This window comes from Schistocerca gregaria, chromosome X, assembly GCF_023897955.1.
Source record: "Schistocerca gregaria isolate iqSchGreg1 chromosome X, iqSchGreg1.2, whole genome shotgun sequence".
NCBI classification, from domain to species: Eukaryota; Metazoa; Arthropoda; class Insecta; order Orthoptera; family Acrididae; genus Schistocerca; species Schistocerca gregaria.
This window is the reverse complement of record NC_064931.1, coordinates 205688691-205710884: the sequence shown is the minus strand read 5'-3', so window position 1 is coordinate 205710884 and position 22194 is coordinate 205688691. Positions and strand designations below refer to the sequence as shown.

General features: G+C 39.9%; 1 protein-coding gene across 1 annotated transcript in view; it reads left to right on the top strand.

The window, feature by feature from the left end:
* Positions 1 to 22194, top strand: part of LOC126298826 (spermatogenesis-defective protein 39 homolog) — a 100998-nt gene that overhangs the window by 11260 nt on the left and 67544 nt on the right. The window contains exons 4-6 of the mRNA XM_049990304.1: positions 10094 to 10183; positions 21000 to 21088; positions 21168 to 21317. Of these exons, the coding sequence (XP_049846261.1) occupies positions 10094 to 10183; positions 21000 to 21088; positions 21168 to 21317 (329 nt within the window). The remainder of the gene's footprint in view (positions 1 to 10093; positions 10184 to 20999; positions 21089 to 21167; positions 21318 to 22194) is intronic.

Sequence of the window (22194 nt, the reverse complement as noted above, 5' to 3'; positions counted from 1 at the left end):
ATTGCCGCGGTTCGGAATTCTCGTTGACCAGGTGCTGATGCACAGAGCAGTCTGTGTTGTAGTGAGGAGGTGGATAGTCGTTATATGACTCGTGTTTACGTTTAGTGATTTTGCTGTTTCCTCTTCATTTATTGATCTCATGTCAAGTGAAAACAAAACAAATTTCTGTCGCTGGGAGCTGTCAAGTGTATTAAAATACATTCACATAATTACGGAACGCTAAAATTGTTATTAGTTTCAGATTTTATTTCTACCTTTCTGACAGTCAAGCATTAATTGCCTTGCAGAACAATGAAGTTTTTTTTTTGGTTTGCTAAATAAATTTGGCTTTTATTAATCTTTTCCGCTGAGGCAGTCAATTTATTTGAAACAAAGTGTTTAATTCCACACTGCTGCATTTCAAAAGTGCATCTTTTCATCTTCTATCACGTATGTCATTATGCCATAATAAAGAACCAAACATGAGATAATACAGTACTGGTTCTGCAAGAAAATTTACATACGAATGTGCACTGTAAGCCAAATTATGCATTTTATTATGGTTCACGAAATTCCAATGCTCTTTGAGTACCCCTGAAGTCTTGTTTCTTTTATAATGTAAGATCTTTTAATGTTTTACATGTACAGGTTGCAGGAAAATATTGCGAATGGTTGTTTGAAAAGTGTTACTTTCAAAGTAAATTTTCTTTTGTGCAAACTGAACTATGTGTGTGAATGTACAATGAATTTCTTAAATCACAGAGTGTTTGCCTCTCATTTAAAAATCAACTCTTTGAGGATGACCATTTAGAATAATTTCGAGCCCAGATGATCAGACATTTATGTTGTTATTAAAAATTTTACTGTCACATTTGTGTGATATATATCTTAAAGTGTAACACGCACAAAAAAGATCAATATTATATGTGAAAGCTTAGCTTCTCTCGCAGCTTATTAATCTTCAAGACTAGTATTATATGCAAAAGCTTTTCTTTTCTTGTAGCATCACTATTTATATTAATTTAAACCATTAACTTTTCCAATTTGTGTATACACGCTACTTAACAGTGATATTGCTATTGGCTGACGACATCACGTGTCCTATGCTCTGAATATCCACTGTCATTGGCTGGCGAGATCATGTGACATGAGCTATAAGTAGCTTACAAAAGCGCATCGCAACTCGATTTCAATGCTTTGGAAAGTAACATGTCGTGTTTGGTGAAAGTCAAATTTATACTTTTCTAATATGAAAATATGCAGCGTACATGTCGTTGTACCTCAAAGATCTTCCCCTTTTTTTTTTTTAACTGCGTTTGGTTTTCTAATGGACCGGGAAATTCTACAGCGGTATATAAAACCATAACTATTCAATGTTCAAAGGACTGATAAGTTTTACTGTTCTGAGGAAAAGTATACTGTCACTTAACACGGAAGAAGTGTATTTTCACACGGGAGAAAATGTATTTTTAACCGAGAAAATCTGGGACTTTCTTTTCTTGTCTGCGTATGCACCCTGATATTGCAGCTGTCCCCTTCCAATGTTTCTGTTTAAAGTCAACGTTTTCTTGTTAAAAAGGCCACAGAACAAATTTGAATGTAACTTGAAATGTCATAATTTCGACATGCTTGAAGTTTTCACTCTGTTGGAGATGTATTGTTGTTGTGGTCTTCAGTCTGAAGACAGGTTTGATACTGCTCTCCATGCTACTCCGTCTTGTGCACACCTTTTGATCTCCCAATAACTACTGCAACTTACATCTTTCTGAATCTACTCACTGAATTCATCTCTTGGTCTCCATCTACAATTTTTACCCTCCACCCTTCCCTCCAACACTAAATTGGTGATCCCTTGATTTCTCAGAATGTGTCCTATCAACTGATACCTTCTTCTAGTCAGGTTGTGCTACAAATTTCTTTTCTCCCCAATTCTGTTCAGTAGCTACTCATTTGTTATGCGATCCACCCATCTAATCTGTGGCATTCTTCTATCAGAAGCTTCTGTTCTCTTCTTGTCTAAACTGTCTATTGTCTGTGTTTCACTTTCATACATGGCTACACTCCATCTAAATACTATCAGAAAAGACTCCCTAACACTTAAATCTATATTCACTGATTACACTTCTTCAGAAATGCTCTTCTTGCCATTACCAGTTTACATTTTTTATCTTTTCTGCTTCAGCCATCCTTAGTTATTTTGCTGCCCAAGTAACAAAGCTCATCTACTACTTTAAGTGTCTCATTTCCTAATCTAATTCCCTCAGCATCATCTAATTTAATTCAACTACATTCTGTTATCCTTGTTTTGCTTTTGCCGATGTTCATCTTATATCTCCCATTCAAGATATTGTCCATTCTGTTCAACTGCTCTTCCATGTTCTCTGCTGTGTCTTACAAAATTGCAGTATCTTTACCAAACCTCAAAGTTTTTGTTTCTTCTCCCTGTACTTTATGTTGAGGATAGGTTACAACACTGTCTCACACCCATCTCAACCACTGCTTTTGTCTTATGCCGCTGACTCTTATAACTGCCGTCTGGTTTCTGTACAAGTTGTAAATAGCCTTTCACTTCCTGTATTTTACCCCTGCTACCTTCAGAATTGCAAAGAAAGTATTCCAGTCAACATTGTCAAAAACTTTCTCTGAGTACACAACTGCTATAAAAGTAGGTTTGCCTTCCTAGGGTTAGTGTTGCCCTACATTTCTGCAGAATCCAAACTGATCTTCCCAGAAGTTGGCTTCTACTAGTTTTCCCATTCTTTTGCAAATAATTTGTGTTAGTATTTTGCAACCATGACTTATTAAACTGATAGTTCGGTAATATTCACACCTGTCAGTACCTACTTTGCTTTCTTTTGAACTGTAATTATTACATTCTTCTTGAAGTTTGGTGGTATTTCACACCTGCCTCATACATTTTGCACACCAGATGGAAGAGTTTTCTCATGGATAACTCTCCCAAGGCTATCAGCAGTTATGATGGAATGTTGCGTACTCTGGGGCCTTGTTTCAACTAACGTCTTTCAGTGCTTTGTCAGATTCACCATGCAGTAACATATCTCCCTTTTCATGTTCATCTGCATCCTATTCCATTTATGCAATATTGCCTTCAAGTTCATCTCCCTCCATATACTCCATCCATCTTTCAGCTTTCCCATATTTGCTTAGGACTGGCTTTCCATCTGAGCTCTTGATATTCATATAGCTGCATCTCTTTTCTCTGAAGATCTTTTTAATTTTCCTGTAGGTGGTATCTATCTTTCCCCTTGTGAAGTATGCCTCTAAATCATTACATTTGTCCTCTAGCCATTCTGGCTTAGCCATTTTGCACTTACCGCCAGTCTCATTTTTTAGAAGTTTGTATTCCCTTTCACATGCTTCATTTGCTGCATTTTTATATTTTCTCCTTTCATTAGTTAAATTTAATATATCCCATGTTATCCAAGGATTTCTGCTAGTCTTTGCCGTTTTACCTATTTCACCCTCTGCTGCCTTCACTATCTCATCTCTCCAAGCTGTATTCCTTTCCCCTGTTCCAGTCAATCATTGATTGCCTAATGCTCTCTCTGAAACCCTCAACAACCTCTAGTTCTTTCAACGTATCCAGGTTCCATGTCCTTAATTTCCTACCTTTTTGCTATTTTTCCTAGTTTAGGGCAGTTCATAACCAATAAATTGTGTCCAGAGCCCACATTTGCTCCTGAAAATGTCTTACAGTGTAAAATCTGGTTCCAAAACCTCTGTCTTGCCTTTATACAGGGTGATTCATGAAGATATGAAAATATTTTAATGGTATTCTACAAGTAAAACTAAAGACAAAAGTTCATATAGACATAGGTCTACAAATATTTAGTTATTGACTTACGGCTAATAAAAGATTTTGCCTGAAATTAAGCAACTTTGCTAATATGAAGCTATCGCAAAACTGTACGACATTAATGTAAAGCACGATTTCCATTTATTTTATTGTTATTGATCTGGTGAATCTAACAAAACATGTCCCAAACATGTATCTGCAGTAGTTTTCCAGAACATCCAGAGAAGCAAAGAAGTAATTTCATAAAAGTTTTAATTTATTAACTACTTGGCCCAGTTTGTTTTTTAAATTCCACACAATTTCATAAAGTTCTCAACAGAGGTTGTACAGAATTTTAATTTTGGAAAAATGGTGATAATCATGTTATCTGAAATTGTATGAATGTGTCAGATAATCTACTTTTATTAATACCATTTCACACGTGAATTCATGTTAAACCAGAAAAAACAAAGCTCAGTGTTACAGAAGTTGTATAGTGTACATACAATTTCACAATACATTCACAATAAAAGTGTCACACGATTGTTCTTAATTTTGTCTACTGTATTCATAACGCGAGCTAGTAATGCCTCATGTGTATTGACTTTGTCCTCATAAATGGTGTTAAATTGGGCAATCTGGGTGGCCAGAGACATGTAGCACCATGACCAATCCATTTCTGGGGAAAATGTTCATTTAAATGTGCAGCAATGGCATTGGTGGAATGTGGAGGTGTGCCATCATGTTGAAAATAAATTTGCAACCGCATAAGTGGACATCTTTTAGCAAACGAGGCATTTCTTCTTGAAGGAATTGTAAGTATGTCTCACTAGTTAGACGTCCAGGGGAAGCGAATGGTCCAGTAAAGTGTGTGTTGGTTATACCACATCACACATTTATGCTAAATCGCTGCTGGAAATTGTGTTGTGGATTTGCTTCAGACCGTACATGCTCATTATGTAAACTGTTTATACCATCTCAAGTAAACTGTGCCTCATGAGTAAATAAAAATGTATTTGTGTAACTGCTGATTTGTATTTAACCAGTTGCACAACTCCAAGTGAAGGACAGGATCTCCCAGATGTAAATGATGCACTTTTTGTTTATGGTAAGAATACATATTATTGTACTTCAGTGTATGCCATATATTAGATTGTGAAATGCCTAATCATTGAGAGGTATGTCATGTATGTGGTATGTGGGCTACGTTGAACAGCATCTATAATATCCTCATCATCGTCTTCACTTATCAAGTGCTCATACTGATTTTGAACGCTAGGTAGAGAACCTGTCTCCCATAACATTCAAAATACTCCACTAATGGTGCGTGCATTCGGAATCCTCTGAGTTGGATAACATACACGATATTCATTAACTGCAGCTGTAGCATTAACCCAACATTTGCCATAAATAAACACCATATCGGCGTATTCATCTGTTGTAAATTTGAAATTTCGTTAACTGCAGCCATAGCATTACTGCCACATTTGCCATAAATAAACACCATATCGGCATATTTGTCTGTTGTAAATTTGAAAGGCATACCTATTTCATAAATAATCTACAAACTACAACAGTTACTATGTGCTTTCATTTAAATACACTGTTTTTATTATGTCCTTTCACTGAACAACACAGAAACTAACTCATTTCAAGGTGAGGAAATGGCAGAAACAACTCAGTAATGGTTGCCAACAATGACATAAATGTTTCTACATTCTTAATGGAAAGTAAAAAAAATTACTTGTATAATAATCTTTGCTTCTCTGGATGTTCAGGAAAACTATTGCAGATTCACGTCTGGGACATGTTTTATTCGATTCACCAGACCAATAACAACAAAATAAATGGAAATCATGCTTTACTTTAACCTCGTACAGTTTTGCAATGGCTTCACATTAGTGAAGTTGCTAAATTTCAGGCAAAATCTTTTATCAACCGTAACTCTGCAACTAAACATTTTTGGACCTATGTTTATATGAACTTTTTTCCTTTAGTTTTACTTGTAGAATAACATATTAAAATATTTGCATATCTTCATGAATCACCCTGTATAATCAATCTAAAACCCCCTAGTGTCTCCAGATCTCTTTCTCATATACAACCTTCTGTCAAAATTCTTAAACCAAGTGTTAGCAGTGATTAAATTATGCTCTGTGCAAAATTCTACCAGGCAGCTTCCCCAGTCCATATTCACTTACTATGTTTCCGTCTTGTGTTTTTCCTACTATCAAATTCCAGTCCCCTATCACAATTAAATTTTCATCTCTCTTAACTATCTGAATAATTTACACTCCTGGAAATTGAAATAAGAACACCGTGAATTCATTGTCCCAGGAAGGGGAAACTTTATTGACACATTCCTGGGGTCAGATACATCACATGATCACACTGACAGAACCACAGGCACATAGACACAGGCAACAGAGCATGCACAATGTTGGCACTAGTACAGTGTATATGCACCTTTCGCAGCAATGCAGGCTGCTATTCTCCCATGGAGACGATCGTAGAGATGCTGGATGTAGTCCTGTGGAACGGCTTGCCATGCCATTTCCACCTGGCGCCTCAGTTGAACCAGCGTTCGTGCTGGACGTGCAGACCGCGTGAGACGACGCTTCACCCAGCCCCAAACATGCTCAATGGGGGACAGATCCGGAGATCTTGCTGGCCAGGGTAGTTGACTTACACCTTTTAGAGCACGTTGGGTGGCACGGGATACATGCGGACGTGCATTGTCCTGTTGGAACAGCAAGTTCCCTTGCCGGTCTAGGAATGGTAGAACGATGGGTTCGATGACGGTTTGGATGTACCGTGCACTATTCAGTGTCCCTCGACGATCACCAGAGGTGTACGGCCAGTGTAGGAGATCGCTCCCCACACCATGATGCCGGGTGTTGGCCCTGTGTGCCTCGGTCGTATGCAGTCCTGATTGTGGCGCTCACCTGCACGGCGCCAAACATGCATACGACCATCATTGGCACCAAGGCAGAAGCGAGTCTCATCGCTGAAGACGACACGTCTCCATTCGTCCCTCCATTCACGCCTGTCGCGACACCACTGGAGGCGGGCTGCATGATGTTGGCGCGTGAGCGGAAGACGGCCTAATGGTGTGCGGGACCGTAGCCCAGCTTCATGGAGACAGTGGCGAATGGTCTTCGCCGATACCCCAGGAGCAACTGTGTCTCTAATTTGCTGGGAAGTGGCGTGGCGGTGCGGTCCGCTACGGCACTGCGTAGGATCCTACGGTCTTGGCGTGCATCCGTGCGTCGCTGCGGTCCGGTCCCAGGTCGACTGGCACGTGCACCTTCCGCCGACCACTGGCGACAACATCGATGTACTGTGGAGACCTCACGCCCCACGTGTTGAGCAATTCGGCGGTACGTCCACCCGGCCTCCCGCATGCCCACTATACGCCCTCGCTCAAAGTCCGTCAACTGCACGTACGGTTCACGTCCACACTGTCGCGGCATGCTACCAGAGTTAAAGACTGCGATGGAGCTCCGTATGCCACGGCAAACTGGCTGACACCGACGGCGGCGGTGCACAAATTCTGCGCAGCTAGCGCCATTCGACGGCCAACACCGCGGTTCCTGGTGTGTCCGCTGTGCCGTGCGTGTGATCATTGCTTGTACAGCCCTCTCGCAGTGTCCGGAGCAAGTGTGGTGGGTCTGACACACCGGTGTCAATGTGTTCTTTTTTCCATTTCCAGGAGTGTATTTCATATCATCATACATTGCTTCAATCTCATTATCATCTGCGGAGCTAGTTGGCATATAAATGTGTACTGCTGTGGTAGGTGTTGGCTTCATGTGCATCTTTGCTACAATGATGCATTCACTGTGCTGTTCATAGTAACTTATCTGCATTCCTATTTTCTGATTCATTATTAAATGTACTCCTGCACTACCCGTATTTGATTTTGTGTCTATAACCCTGTATTCACCTGATCAGAAGCCCTTTCCATCCTGCCACTGGACTTCAATAATGCACACTGTATTTGATTTCAATCTAATCATTTCCCATTTTAAATTTTATAACCTACCTGCATGATTAAGGGATATAACACTCCATTCTCCAATTTGTAGAATGCCAGTTTTATTTCCCATGATGACATCCTACTGATTAGTTCCCACCCAGAGGTTTGAATGGGTGACTGTTTTATCTGTGGAATATTTTACCAAACAAGATGTCATAATCGTTTATGCATACAGTAGAGCTGCCTGCCTTCGGGAAAAATTATGGCTGTAGTTTCCCATTGCTTTCAGCTGTTCACAGTGCCAGCACAGCAATGCCATTTTGGTTGATGTTACAATACCAGTTCAGTCAATCATTCAGACTGTTGCCATGGCAACTACTAAAAAGGCTGCTGTCCCTCTTCAGAAACCACACATTTGTCAGCCTTCTCAGCACATACCCCTCCATTGTGGTTGCACTTGCATATGGCTATCTGTATCACTGAGGCATGCAGCCCATCCCACTACCCGTGGTTCTTGGGGGGGGGGGGGGGGGGGAGGTTGAGATATTACTGTATTAATAATTCACATGTATGGACCACTATACAAATTTCTCTGAATTATCTACAGAGCCTCCCTCCCTCCCCCCTCCCCCGTCCACACACTTAAATGCTCAATAAAAAGCTAAGTAAATGCTGCTACATACTCAGAATACTGAAAAACTGCTGCAGTGAAAAAACAGTAATATGTGCTTATTATGCTCTTATGCATAGTCTATTGCGGTATGGTGTCTTATTTTGGGTTAATTCAAGTCTGGCAAACCGGTCATTCATTATTCAAAAATGAGCATTAAGAATAATGAAAGGGGCTGCACCAAGAGAGCCCTGCAAGGAAATTTTCAAAGAATTTCAAATAATGCCGCTTTCATCTTTATATATCTATGAAAGTATCTGCTTTTTCAAATCTCACCCCCAATTTTCTTCTTGAAATAGTGAGTACCATGACTACCCAACAAGACACAGGAATGATTCCCACAGAGAAACACACAAAACAGCCCAATATCACAAAAGTGCAATATATCACCCCAAAATCCTTCTTAGTGCTCTTCCCTTAAGCATCAAAAAGATAGAAAAGTTGAACATTTTTAAAAATGAGCTTCAAAAATTTTATTAAGAGAATGTTTTTACAGTGATACAGAGTACATGAATTTTCAGAACATTGTGACATAGTGGTCAATGATAATGGTCATTCATATTTTAACAATTGTATGAAAATAGTCTACCTGTACACACTATAATTAATTAACTATTGTTTGTTCTGTTATTCTCTACTATAGTGATCAGTGATAATGATAAGTCAAATCTGAAAAAACAAATGCATGAAAATAATATGCACTATAAGTAATTAATTATTGTTTGTTTTGTTATTCTTTACTATACACTGCACAAGATATATATTTATATATGTTTTACCACTGTAGGTCTATGTTATTAATTTACTGTTTAATCACAAACTCGTATAATGTAACATGACAATTACTATATCATTGTATATGATAAAATGGATGCTCGATAAATAACAATAACAGTTACTTTTAGTGTTTATTGATGATAAAAAATATAATACCCAAAAGAATTTCAATCAAATTGCCACTGCCAGTGGAAGCGTATGTTCTTATATAACCCCAGTTGACAGCTACAGAAGTGTATCTTCCATATATATATATATATATATATATATATATATATATATATATATATATATATATATATATGACAGAAAAATACATTTGCCATTTATTTATTTAATTTTAACCTGGCTTTATCAGATGATGATGATGATGAATATGGTAGGCTACCAGAATAACTGTGGAATGTGCCCATTAAGATCATCCTCTGTAACCAGATTTTATTCCTTTAGCACCAGTTTTCTCATTATTATATTTATATGCTAATAGAGTGTTTCGAAAGGTGGTTTCACATTATGTATGCTGCTTCCTATTTATGTTAAGTGTTTTTTCACAATTGCATCAGTTTCTCCGCTCTCAAGGGTAGCTTCCAAAAATTAATTTCACATGTGGCTTGTTGTTAATTATTGTTATTATATATTCTGCCATATTTTTCTGTACTGTGGTGTTTTCCTCTAACATAGAGCTACAGATATTCCAGGATAAAAACAAATATCATTTGGAGAGTTTCTTTGTAGATCTACTCTTTCGTGATGTCCACGTGCTCAAAATTATTTACGGGCTTTGTTGATTTACATACTTGTTGTTGAGAATGTTACCACTCAAAATGCATTTCTCATTTGTGCTTGTAGCCTTTTACAAGCTTTGTATTTATTTGTTCATTTATTTTCTAAGGAATGCTGTCAAAGATATCTGCAGTGGATCCCAAGAAATCTCAAGCAGCACCACTCCTGTCATTAATATCAGAACAGTCTCTGAATTGCAGTAAGTAAAAAATGAATAAATAAAATAAAATAAAATAAAAACCTGCCAAGCTTTGTCTTTTCTGCTGTGTATGTGTGTTATTATCATTGGTTTTATGTGATACGCAAAAAAATTTACAAGTTCATTATCTCATGTTGTGAACATGTACCTTTACACTGTACAGAATTAAACTTATGGTTACATAAAAAAGTTTTTGTTTTTTGATTTCTCAGAGAATATGCATTTGCTGTCCCGACATGATGATGGTAGATTATATCAGTATAATATTCACAATATCATGAATAACTGCTCACTATGTAAAAGCAGTTCATTTTTCAAAGACTAGTCATGGTCATTGCTAATTAAAATATGGTAACACATATTAACAGTATTTAGAGGTACCTTACGAAATGCTCTGGCCCTACTTATTTATTAAGAAAAACTGTGAAATCAACAACACTAATATATCACTGGAACTACACACTGAAACTGGTAACAATACTTATAATTACTTTATATAACATGGACACCAGAAATTAAACTTGCTTTCAGGATAAACCAGAAAAACTCCTTTTGACATACCTTTACTACAGGAAGAATCAGATTTCACATGGAGTTGCTTAGTCAGTTTGCTTCCATTTAAAAACTTGTGAATAGTAGTCCACGTAGGCATTGGGGAAGGTGGGAGAGCTACGTCTCACAGGAGCACGATGGGTGCCGGGCCATAAGAGGCAGGTAGGGAGAGTAGGAGAGTGCAGTGGCAGGCATCAAGCTCAGTGCTGCATGCATACTCTTGGAGGAAGGGGAGAAGTAATGAGGAGGCAGCGGCAAGTGCTGGGCACAGCCGTCATGCCAGCACAAGGATGGACCCTACTGCTCTGAAATGCAAAACACTGCATCCATCTTTCATCAATGCACTGGGTACTCTTTCTGCAAAGGGTCGAAAGTTTGCATGTCAAAGCTCAAAGCATGTGACATCAGCTTAGCTTACTATATGGAAAGGTACCTTGGCGGTCGCAGTTCCACACTGCAGTCCAACTGCAACTTGGCTGTATGGAAAACTTTTCACAACTTATCCCGCCCAAGGCATGAAAACTGTTTTGAGACTAATAGAAATAGAATTGGTTGTGAAGTAGACGAGAGCTTGCTAATATAGGGAATAAAAGCACACTATTAGAGGGACTTTGTAGAACATGGTCTGAAGGGAGTGACCATCTGTTCATCTTGCCACAATTTTTGTGGAAAGCAAAAACATCGTGGGTTTGTTTCCAGCTCCCATGGCTCACTTAGAGCTGAGTGAGGACTTCACATAGAATGATATGGAGAATGTAATTCAAGGGTTATAGGTAGTAGTAGGGATATTGATGTCTCCAGTTCCATATTCAGATGTAATATTTGTGATGGCTGAATTAGCGAGCGGCCTTAGGGTATTTTGTGTCATATTCACAAATCGTCCAAGAATCAGATGGAAAGGAAAGGCTGAATTATAGAAAACAAGGTTCATGACATGAGCATTGGTATTTGGAGATGGTTTCACTAAGATACACAGTTTGGAGTACACAGATTTCAGTAAGAACAATTAGAGGGAAGTCACCTCTATCCCTTGACCACAGTGCATACAAGTGTTAAGAGAGTAATGCATACTGATGTGGCACCAGGAGCGGGGCCTTCTTACTTCTTTTAATGCCTTGCGAGTTACTGCGGTTGGCTCACAGTGGATCAGTGGAAATTACAAGTGGTGGCAGTACCAAATTATCATGATAGGGCTTTTGCCTGTTGAAATGTACAGTCACCATGTGGTCTTCTAATTGTAGGTCTGCATTCACAGGTAATATAAGCAGCAATATCTGAATTATTCTGTTGCACCTTTCTCCAAATAGCTTTGTCTCTTAGCTTGCCCCTTAACTGCACCTGAGTCTGTACCTGCTGGCAGCTTTTCTAATTCAGAAGGGGATCCCATCTTTTGTCTACACTGTACTTCATAAGAAGGGTGTCCAGTCGATTCATGAATGCAAATGTTACAAGCAAACACAATGTACAATAAGAACTTCCCCCCAGTCATTATTAATGTACTAAGAAAGCATCTTTTTGATTGTTTTGGGAACACACTCAGCCCTGTAGCAGTTTACAGACTTGTACGAATAGTGAAGACATGAAACCCCTCCCATGGTCAGTAACTATTATGTCAGTGCTTCTGAAAGGTAGAACCACACGGGTGGTGGGTTGGGCTTTCTCCACTCAGGGAGTGGGTGTTTGTGTTGTCATCATCACTTCATCATTGTTCAGGAAATTGGCAACACCAGACTATGAAAAGATTGGGAATTTGTATGGGCACTGATAATGGCATTGTTGAGTGCCCCACAAACAGAAATCATCATCATCATCATCACCATCATCATCATCACCACCACCACCACCACCACCACCACCACCACCACCACCACCGCCGCCGCCACCACCACCGCCACATGGCTAATGAAAGCTTTTTCCACAGTTTCTGATTTCATATTAGCAATTACAACTGGAACTAGATAACATGAAAAATATTGATAATTGACAAAATGTATTTATCTTCTTGTGTTATTTATGAAAACAGTCACAGACTGCCCAAAAACATCTCAGAAGGTCTGGAGGCCTCAGGTAGAGTTTCCAGTGGGATTCTATGCCTAGTGTGTTGTGCCCTCATACACAAGGAACGCAAGCACAAATGTAACCTGCAATATCACGTGGTCGACCCTACCACCAACAGTTTGTTGCAGTTAATGCATTTGTGGCCCACTTTCCACTATGACAAGCTTGAATGCTGTCATGGCACTGTGTGATAATGTGGTGCTGGAGCATTTTCAGCATCACTAACCAGTTCCATTGTGGGATTTTACTGTATACACTCACATCATCTGACATGAATTCTGGAAGAGCAGCAGATTGTAGACATTCTGCATTTTATTCCTGGAATGCCTGCAATTCAGAAATAAGTAACTCATCTGCTTGTAACACACAAACTTTTCAGCTTAGTGCATTGACATTTTGGTCCATTTTGCCAGGCTTGTGGTAAACCTCATAATTGTATTTGGTCACCTTCTAAATCCACCCTGTCACTTGACTATTTGGATCATTTAAATTTAAAATGTGTACTGTAAAGGTAGCTCATGAAGTAGTTTGTGATTTCTGCTTTGTTGAGCTGATGGGATGCACAACCAATGGGTGTCTCTACACCATTTTACGCCTATCTTAAAACACAACCGGCATTAAAAGATAGAATAAATGGCTTTTAAAGTCTGGATAAATTATTTGGGGGAATGTTGCCAGTACATCTTTAATTTATTTCATCGTCATTTCACATTGTTCTGTCCAGTTTAAAAGTACCCATTTTCTAAACAATTTTGTTAAAGGTTTCATGACAGTGACATAATATTGTACAAATCTGCGGTAATAATTAGTGAGACAAAGAAATAAGTGCAGTTTTTCACATTTTTTTGGTGCTGGTAAATTTTCAGCGGTCTCTGTGAGACACGGATTTGATTTTATCCCAGCAGAACTTGTTATATGGCCCAAGTATTGCATCTAAGACTCTGCACAAGAACACTTTTCCAACTTTAAGATTAAGTTGGCACCTCATAAATGTGATCATAAACTTCTTAGCCATTCAGCATTTTCCTTTATCACCTGCAAAAAGACAATGACATCACCAAGATATACAAACACATGGTGGCTTTTAGTCCACGTGGTAATAAATCTGCAAACCAATGAAAATTGGTGATGCATTTCTCAAACCAGAGGGCATTCTAAGAAACTTGTGTAGTTCAGAAGGCATGACAAAGGCTGTCGTAGGCACAGTTGGAATATAATGATAGCCTGACTTCATACTTAGGTTGGTAGAATATTTACAGTTTCCTAATTGGTTTAGTGTTTCATCAGTATGATGCAGTAGATGTGTCACTACTCACATATAGATACAAATGTGGTAAGTTTTATTGCCATCTATGGTGTTTTTGGACCTGATAATGAGAAGTGATGCCAAAGGGCTAGAGGAAAGTTAAATTAATTGTAGCATCTAACTGCTGTTGGATACTGTCTTCATAACCAATTGTAAAACATAGGGAATTCGTTAAAGCTTTTGAACTATTGGTCATGCATTCTCTTTAGAGATTTTGTGCTGTGTTAAATCAGTTGTTAGTATATATTGTCTTTCCTTAAATAGCCATGCAAGTTACTTTAGTACTGGATAAACAGGTTTATGCCTGGTTCTGATAAATGTATGTTTTTTTCTTTTAAGTGGATTCTAAAGAGCAGTATGATTGTACATGCTTACCAGCTTTTGACTCTTTGCAGGACTCTTTCTGCATCACTTCTAAGTTTCCAGGAACTTGGAGACAATTCAGTGTAAACTCTTTCTTGTTCACTGTCCACTACTGCTCCACATGGAACTATAACATCTTGTATTTCGAAATTATCCGAACAAACTGGTATGCACATTTTGTCATTCACATTTATGTGAATCTGGGACAGCTCTAGTATTCCATTCTGGTTAAGCAGACAAACCAGGAAATTAGTTTCATTAGACGCTCATATTCTGATTTCCATCCTCTAACTTCTCCATTTCACCGCATGTAGTTTCAGGTGTGCTGGCTTTCAACACTAAGTAGTCTCATGGGATAGGCCTTTTTCTGTAACATACTTGCGTGTTTGTAGTGGTATCACCACCAAATTGGTACACTTCCAAACCAAAGGGGACAGTTTCTGACTGCATCAGTGATGCTCTGAAAGTGGTACAGGAAATCATACCACAGAGTGACATCAAAATCCCGCCGTTTTTCTGAGCACATCCTTATCAGAATCATATTTATATTTACTTCAACCAATCTCAATTTTGACACAACAGGTACCCAGAGGATTGATGGTATCTGTTCCCAGTACACTGATGAGACAGCAGGGTTAACTTCAATGCCTGCTTATTGCGAGGTGCTAAAAGTAGTAAGTATGTATTCCCATTGAAATCTAAATAGATCTGCCTCTAATGTTGCTTTCTACAGTCATGTTTACCACCTCTGTTAACCCTCTAAAACTGACTGACTTTAATGGGTGTCTGCTGCAGTGACAACATTGGCCCCATCCCATTTTCCTGACCAGACCTTCCATTACCTCTAAAAATCTCAAAATCTACCTTGGCTTTGGTCTGGCCTGTTTTGTGATTGGTTGGAGTCAGCACTTACATGGTCAATCTTTCTATAGTAGGTTCAACATGGAGCACAGCATCAGCAGTATGAAGTGACTGCTTACAAGGCCTACAATTTATCTCAGTTGTGAATACATGGCAGAGAATCGTAGCTACAAGAAAAAAGTGAAATGAAATGATTAGCTTCCTTTTGTACTAGTGCAAGACACACCACCACCGGTCAAAATAAGGTTATGAAGTTGACACCACCTTTAACTCCCCCTCCCCCCCCCCCTCCCAAATTTGTGGGTTTATCTGCTTAATAAATATGTCTGATGCCCTCGCCTCTGGCTCCTCTCGTAGAACATCACTCCTTGCTTTTTTTGACCCCAGAGTATAGCTACAGCATGAAACTATGTGTATTTGGTCAGCAAAAGCTTCCAAATCAATTCCTGAGGACTGACAAAGGGTGGACAGCTTGTCGCCTTAGAAGCTCATGCAGCTTTTGTTGAAATATGAAATTTATTCACTGACTCGACTGAGTGTATGATGACAACTTCACATGCATAACATTTAATTGAAACTCATCGTGCCAGAACCACATTTAGGCAACATTTCAAACATGTTGTGGAACTGTGGCCACATTCTCAGAGCACTGCCCAAAAAGGAAGTAATGAAAGCAACTGCCAGAAAACTGTTTGCTGCATTGTGCTGTGATCCATGAGGAGGACTGTCAACATAGCCTATATAATCATCCATTGTTGCCTGAATGCCTACTTTCTGATCAGATGGCAGCTCTTCCTTTGACTGCAGTTGCTCATGTAATTCAGTATTTTTAAGAGTTAAGTGGCATAGAGCACAGCCAAGAGTGCAGAGTCATAACTAGGGTGCAGTCACCATCAGCAGCTGCAGTCAATGTCCTGCCTCCAGAAACACTCTTCCTCATGCCTACTTCGGTGCTCACATTCCATGGGTCAACGGCTGGATCTGTAACACTGACCAGCTTTCAGGAAACTTCTGCAGTTTAACCCACTCATGTGTGGCAACCGCCAGACCTCAGTTACTGGCCCCATTCGATACGCTTCTGTGTGAGATAGAAATGTGGCATCTTCCATGTGGTCAACATCAGACAGCTGTATTTAAACTGGCAGAGCCAACCTGTCATCATCAGTACAGCTGGGTCATGTCATGCGACTCAGCCTGTGCTGGTCACCACTGTATTCATGATGTAGCCACCACCACTGTTACTGGGATGCAAACCACTGACTGTTGCCTGACTGTCCAGGAACCTGGCAGCTAGAAGTCTGCCACCATTCTCCAGGCTGTGATTCGAAGTTCATCACCCTGTCAGCCCCGCTGGGTGAGCCTGCCTAGCCCAGGCTACCGGTGAACGCACTACTGCCCGCTGTCCTGACTTAACAGCAGCCAATTGATGCAGTGCAGAGGTAGTAAAGCTGTACTCTACTATGCATCTGGATCACCTGCATAGGCGCATCTGACCTGAGCGCTCAAGTCTGAGGGTCATCATCTGCTGCCTGCCATCTGCCCGCTTCAGGCACACATCTCTGTTTATTTATGTTTTGAAATAAAAGGTTTTAGCAGCAAATTGGCTAACATCATCTTAGTTCCTCTGCATACCTCAGCAGAGAGCTGCTTGCCTATACTTCCCTATCAACACCTGCTACAAGAGTAAGTGCCCCCATCCGGTCTCACAGAGCTCAGAATAGTTCACTACTGCTTGCTTCCACACTACCCTCCACTTGTGAGCACTTTATCCACTCAAAATTGGAACAAAATTTTCAACAGCAGGCTCGTATGTGATGAGACAGACCTGCTGATGACACTGTGCAGGAAAACAAGTGAACTGCATATCCAGTGGAAGGCAGTAGGTTTGCTGCTATCATGAGCAAGTGGCATTGGAATGTGCTCAGTGATGACAGACACGAGGCAGGCAGCACGCGGTGACCGCTAGGCAAGGATCAAGACCCAGGACTGGTGGGAATGCTGTGTTGACGTGAATGCAAGCTCTGGATCGCTGGCAAAGAATTTGCTGCCCTAAGCAGCACAGCTTGGGCGTGTGGCTCTGATGTGGTGTAGCTTGGCTTCCTGCCACATGAAGCCAGCATAGCTTGACGACCTGGACCCAGTCTCAGCTAGATTTTGACATCTGGGCAGTGGCACATATTGCCATGACAATTATGTTCTCTCCTACAGACCAAAACATGGGGAATCCTACTTCAGACACAAATTTGTACAAGTGCTCAGTTGTGTCTGGAATGTCTACCAGAGGAGTGGGCATGAGACTAGTTATAATAGGCAAGATTCTGAATATACTTTTGTATGCAGAGTACAGTTGGGTGCACCCTGGAGTTGAACAGGCCACTAGTCAATCAGGATAGCGAAGACAGGTTTCATTTGGTTATGGAACACAGTCTGAAAATCATTAGAAGAGAGAGGAGAGGGAGAGGCGTCATGCTACATTGAGAGCTATGACCAAAGAGAGAGCCTGTCTGTTGAGCACTGCTCCAGCCATGTTTCGCAGCCAACAAATGATTCTCCTCCCATGCTCCCCATGGGTCATTCAGATGTAGCATAGGGGAACTGGCATTCAGTACCTCACTGAAACAAACAACTTTATGCTAATGTGATGCTTCTGCGTGGTACATAGGCCACAAGTGTTAGTGCAGAAGTACTAGAAGTGAAAATTTTTAGGAAAAAAATTTAAATTGTCAGTAAAAAGTCCCAATATTTCCTATAATGCCATCAGCTTGCACATTTGTGATGGAAATACAGAGAGAATATCTTCAGGAATATCAAAAATGGTTTTCTCAACAATGACTGCTCTTTATATAATAGAGTTTTAGGTGATCTTTTACACCTTATGCAAATATGATTCACTTCTGACTTGTGAATGTTGATACAAGCAAATTAACATTTATGAAACTGTATAAAAAGAATGTCCAACTCTATAGTTGAGTGGTCAGTGTAGATGTCTGCTGTACAGAGGATCTGGGTTTGATTCCCAGTGCCCACCACTATAGCCGAATGGTTAGTGCAGATGTCTGCCATGCAGAGGACCTAGGTTTGATTCCCAGTACTGTCAACAATTTTTCCCAGTGGGAAGACTGGAACAGGATCCTTTCAGCCTTGTCATGCCTGTTGAGGAGCTATTTAATGGAGTAGTAGTGGCTTCATGTCTGCTAACTTACAGTGGCCAGGAGAGCTGTATGCTGGCCCCATGCCTTACCATACCACATGCAACTGATAGCGTCAGCTGATGGTTGATATGGTGTTCAGCCGAACACAAATGGCCTGTCTGCAGCCAGAGCTTCAGAGTATATAAAAAGAGTTACCAAGATATGCCAATTGGCCATTGAGATGGTTGGGACCGATGACCATAGTAGTCTGGTCCCTTTAATCCCACAAACCAACCAACCATTGAGATGGTTATGAACATCCTGATGAAAATGTCGAAGTGCACTGCCACTCTATTGAAAGATGAAGTCAATAGTGTTGATGTCTACCTATAGGAAGAGCCATTGCTGCAGCTTGTCATGTTAAGTAACCATTGTCATGGTGTTTTTAACAGAGAAATGGGGAACCATATACCCTTTTTTGCGTAAAATGGTGCAAAGTAAATTACTTTTTAGTGTTTCTGTATATGTTCTGCTAGGGAGAGGATGTTTTCTTATCCCCAAATCAATATATTGCATATATTCATCTTTCCTGAACTCTGGAAAGTTGCTTCATCACCAAACAGTAACAGTTTCTGGAAAACACATTCTTCTATTAACCTGACCACAAAGGCTAGTGTAGTCCTTTGTCAGAGTTCCTCAGAACTTGCCTCAGTGGTGGATTGGAGACCTCCATTACCAGACGTTTTGCATTGCCAACAAAACTGGTCTCTGTGGTATACTTCTTGGCTAGCTTAGTTCATGGATTTGTGAGGGCTTTCTAAGAAAAATGTGCTAATGTGTTCCATTCCAGATTCTGCTAGTGACAGATGCCTACTCATTGTTTGCTTCTAAATATAGGTTTTCTTTAAATGGATTTTATGACTTTGAAATTGACTTACCACTTGGTGCGCTACTCCAGATTTTGTTCACTTACCATTGGCTGAGTCTTCTCCAGATTTGGTTCACGCATGACACCTAGTGTTTGGAACATAAAGGTTTTTGTGAAAATCTAAAACATAAAATGATTTGTACCCCCCCCCCCCCCCCCCCCCCCCCGCAAATACTTATCACCATTTTTTTAGCTGTACTGCTATTGCTACAAATACTACTGGTGAATAAACACAGCAGTGTTGCATCATAAACTGGATGTTCATGACATGGTGTAATCATGCATTGGATATACAGTACCTGTTGTTGGTCATGCTGGCCTATCTAGAAAGGAAGCATTGTCTTCCTGGTTGGGGCATGGATGGTGGAACAAAAGATTGTGACAAGATGGATCTGAAGACATGAACTGGGAAGTTGTGCTGCAAACTCCATTGCCTATTAGTAGCAAAGATTTGCTGAAGTGGGTATACAGAAGGGCTATGGGCTTGTCAATGATGGGGCTTTGGGCATGGTGAGGTCATGTGGGCTGTAGTGTTAGTGACCACTTTGAGTGCAAGTAGATGTGTAAATGAGATAACTTCAAAGATGAAGTAGCTACAAAGACATCTCAGAAAAAATTGGTTGAGACAAGCTGCAACAAATGGCTCTGTAGCTGATGATGACCCCTGGAATCATATCCACATTTGTAGTTCTACTGTTAAAAAAGTATCAAGTTAAAAGGATTGATGACTGTGTGGTAGAAACTTCCATCCGTAATAGTTCCTGAGTGCCCTGTTCCTCACGAACTGTGTGGGATACCAGAGTGATTCCTATTGCTACTGCCACCCAAGAAATACACACGCATCCATCAGTTGGATTGTCCATAAAGGCATCACAGCAGATATTGTAAATTGTAGGGTTGTGATGGGTTTGATTGTCAGATCAATGTGTCCCATATGATGTGGTGGGCATAATGTAAGTCTGCAAATTTCTGTAGAAAAACAGTCTTTTGATTTTCCCTTTCTGCTGATACCAATATTTTTTTACTCAGATGAATTTACTTTTCAGAAGAGGAGATGAAAAAGTGAAAGTTTTTGAGGTGATAAGCCTGAGAAATGACTTTTTGATTGTCTTTCTGGTGACTAGATTAAGAAACAAAGTAACTGAGTAATTATGTAGTTAAAATTAAATTTAGTTAGTAACCATTACAAATCATTACTGGTGGAAGTAGGTGAAATGAAAACATTATTGGAAATTGCACAGTCCAGTAAAAGGATGGTGGCGTTTATAAGTGAAATCAGTTCATAAAAGGAGAATAAACTAGTTCAGTGCATGCTTCAACAAAGGCTTATTGATCTAGATACTCTCTTATAGCTTCCAGCTTATGGTGCTGCTGCTGGTTACTAATTTACATTCTGCATCACTTAATGTATAATCTCAGTGCATTCATGATGGTTCATATGTCTTTATGTTCATGTATTTTTCTCTTCCACAATAACAAAGGCAGCAGATATCTCAGACTATTGATAAGAGGTGTAATTGTTCTCTATTTCTAATATGAGTTAGATGATATTTTCAGATACTTGTCAGTCCTATTAACCAATGTCTTTCTTTCCATTAAAATATGTAATTTGATCAGTTTTAGATGCTGGGAAACAACATTCCTTTGTGGCTAAGGGTAGCAGAAGCCCTGAAGAAGAATTGCAAGTGTTGCGGAAAGAAGTTGAGGTATTACGAGTTTTATGTGGAAGTGTACTAATTTATTAGATGTTATAGAAAGCCATTAAAATGTACCTTTGTTTGCTAGGATCACTGGAAACCCCTTCCTGTACGTCATACAATTACAAAAATGTTGCTTGGACAGCGTTATTCTCTGGAGCTTTATCGTTCATTAGACAGTAAGAAGGAACTTCTAGATGAAGCCATTGCACTGGGTGATGGGAATGCGGTGCTTGCTGTAAGTACATATGCCCCCTCCCTCTCCACACACACACACACACACACACACACACACACACACACACACACAGAGAGAGAGAGAGAGAGAGAGAGAGAGAGAGAGAGAGAGAGAGATTATTTAAAGGTGGCAGTCTGAATGTGCTAGATAATATACAATATGTATATCTTAATGGACTTGAAGCAGAATGTTGATTAGTACCTGATGCCCTATAATTTTTAAGACATGTTATACCAAGAAAGGAAACTCTCATAAAAGAAGTACGAGGGTCAGTCAAAAAGTAATGCCTCCTATTTTTTTTTCTACGTTTAATTGTCAGGAAATTTAAATGCAATTACATAGGTTGAAAACCACAACATTGAGGATCATTTTGTCATTTTTCAATGTAATCTCCGCCCATCTCTACAGTTTTGGTCTATCTTTGAACAAGGGCATGTATCCCAGCACGGTAAAAATCACAGCTCTGCTTCCTAAGCCATTGACGCACGGATGTTTTGACGGCCTCCTCATCTTCAAAATGAATCCCACGATGAGCTTCTTTTAGTGGCCCGAACAGATGGAAGTCTGATGGTGCCAGGTCAGGGCTGTATGGGGGATGAGGCAAAACTTCCCATCCAATTTTGACAATCTCGTTAGAGGTGTGACGACTGGTGTATGGTCTTGCATTGTCATGCAAAAGAAGAACATCTGCCATTGATTTTGTTGGGCGAACTCGCTGAAGACGTGCTTTAAGTTTTTTGAGGGTTGTGACGTATTGAACAGATTTTATTGTGCATCCCTGCTCCAAAAAATCAACCAGAATCACACCCTCTGTATCCCAGAAAACTGTCAGTCAACGGTGTTTGCCCTTCAGCTTCCTTACAACGACGAACCCATC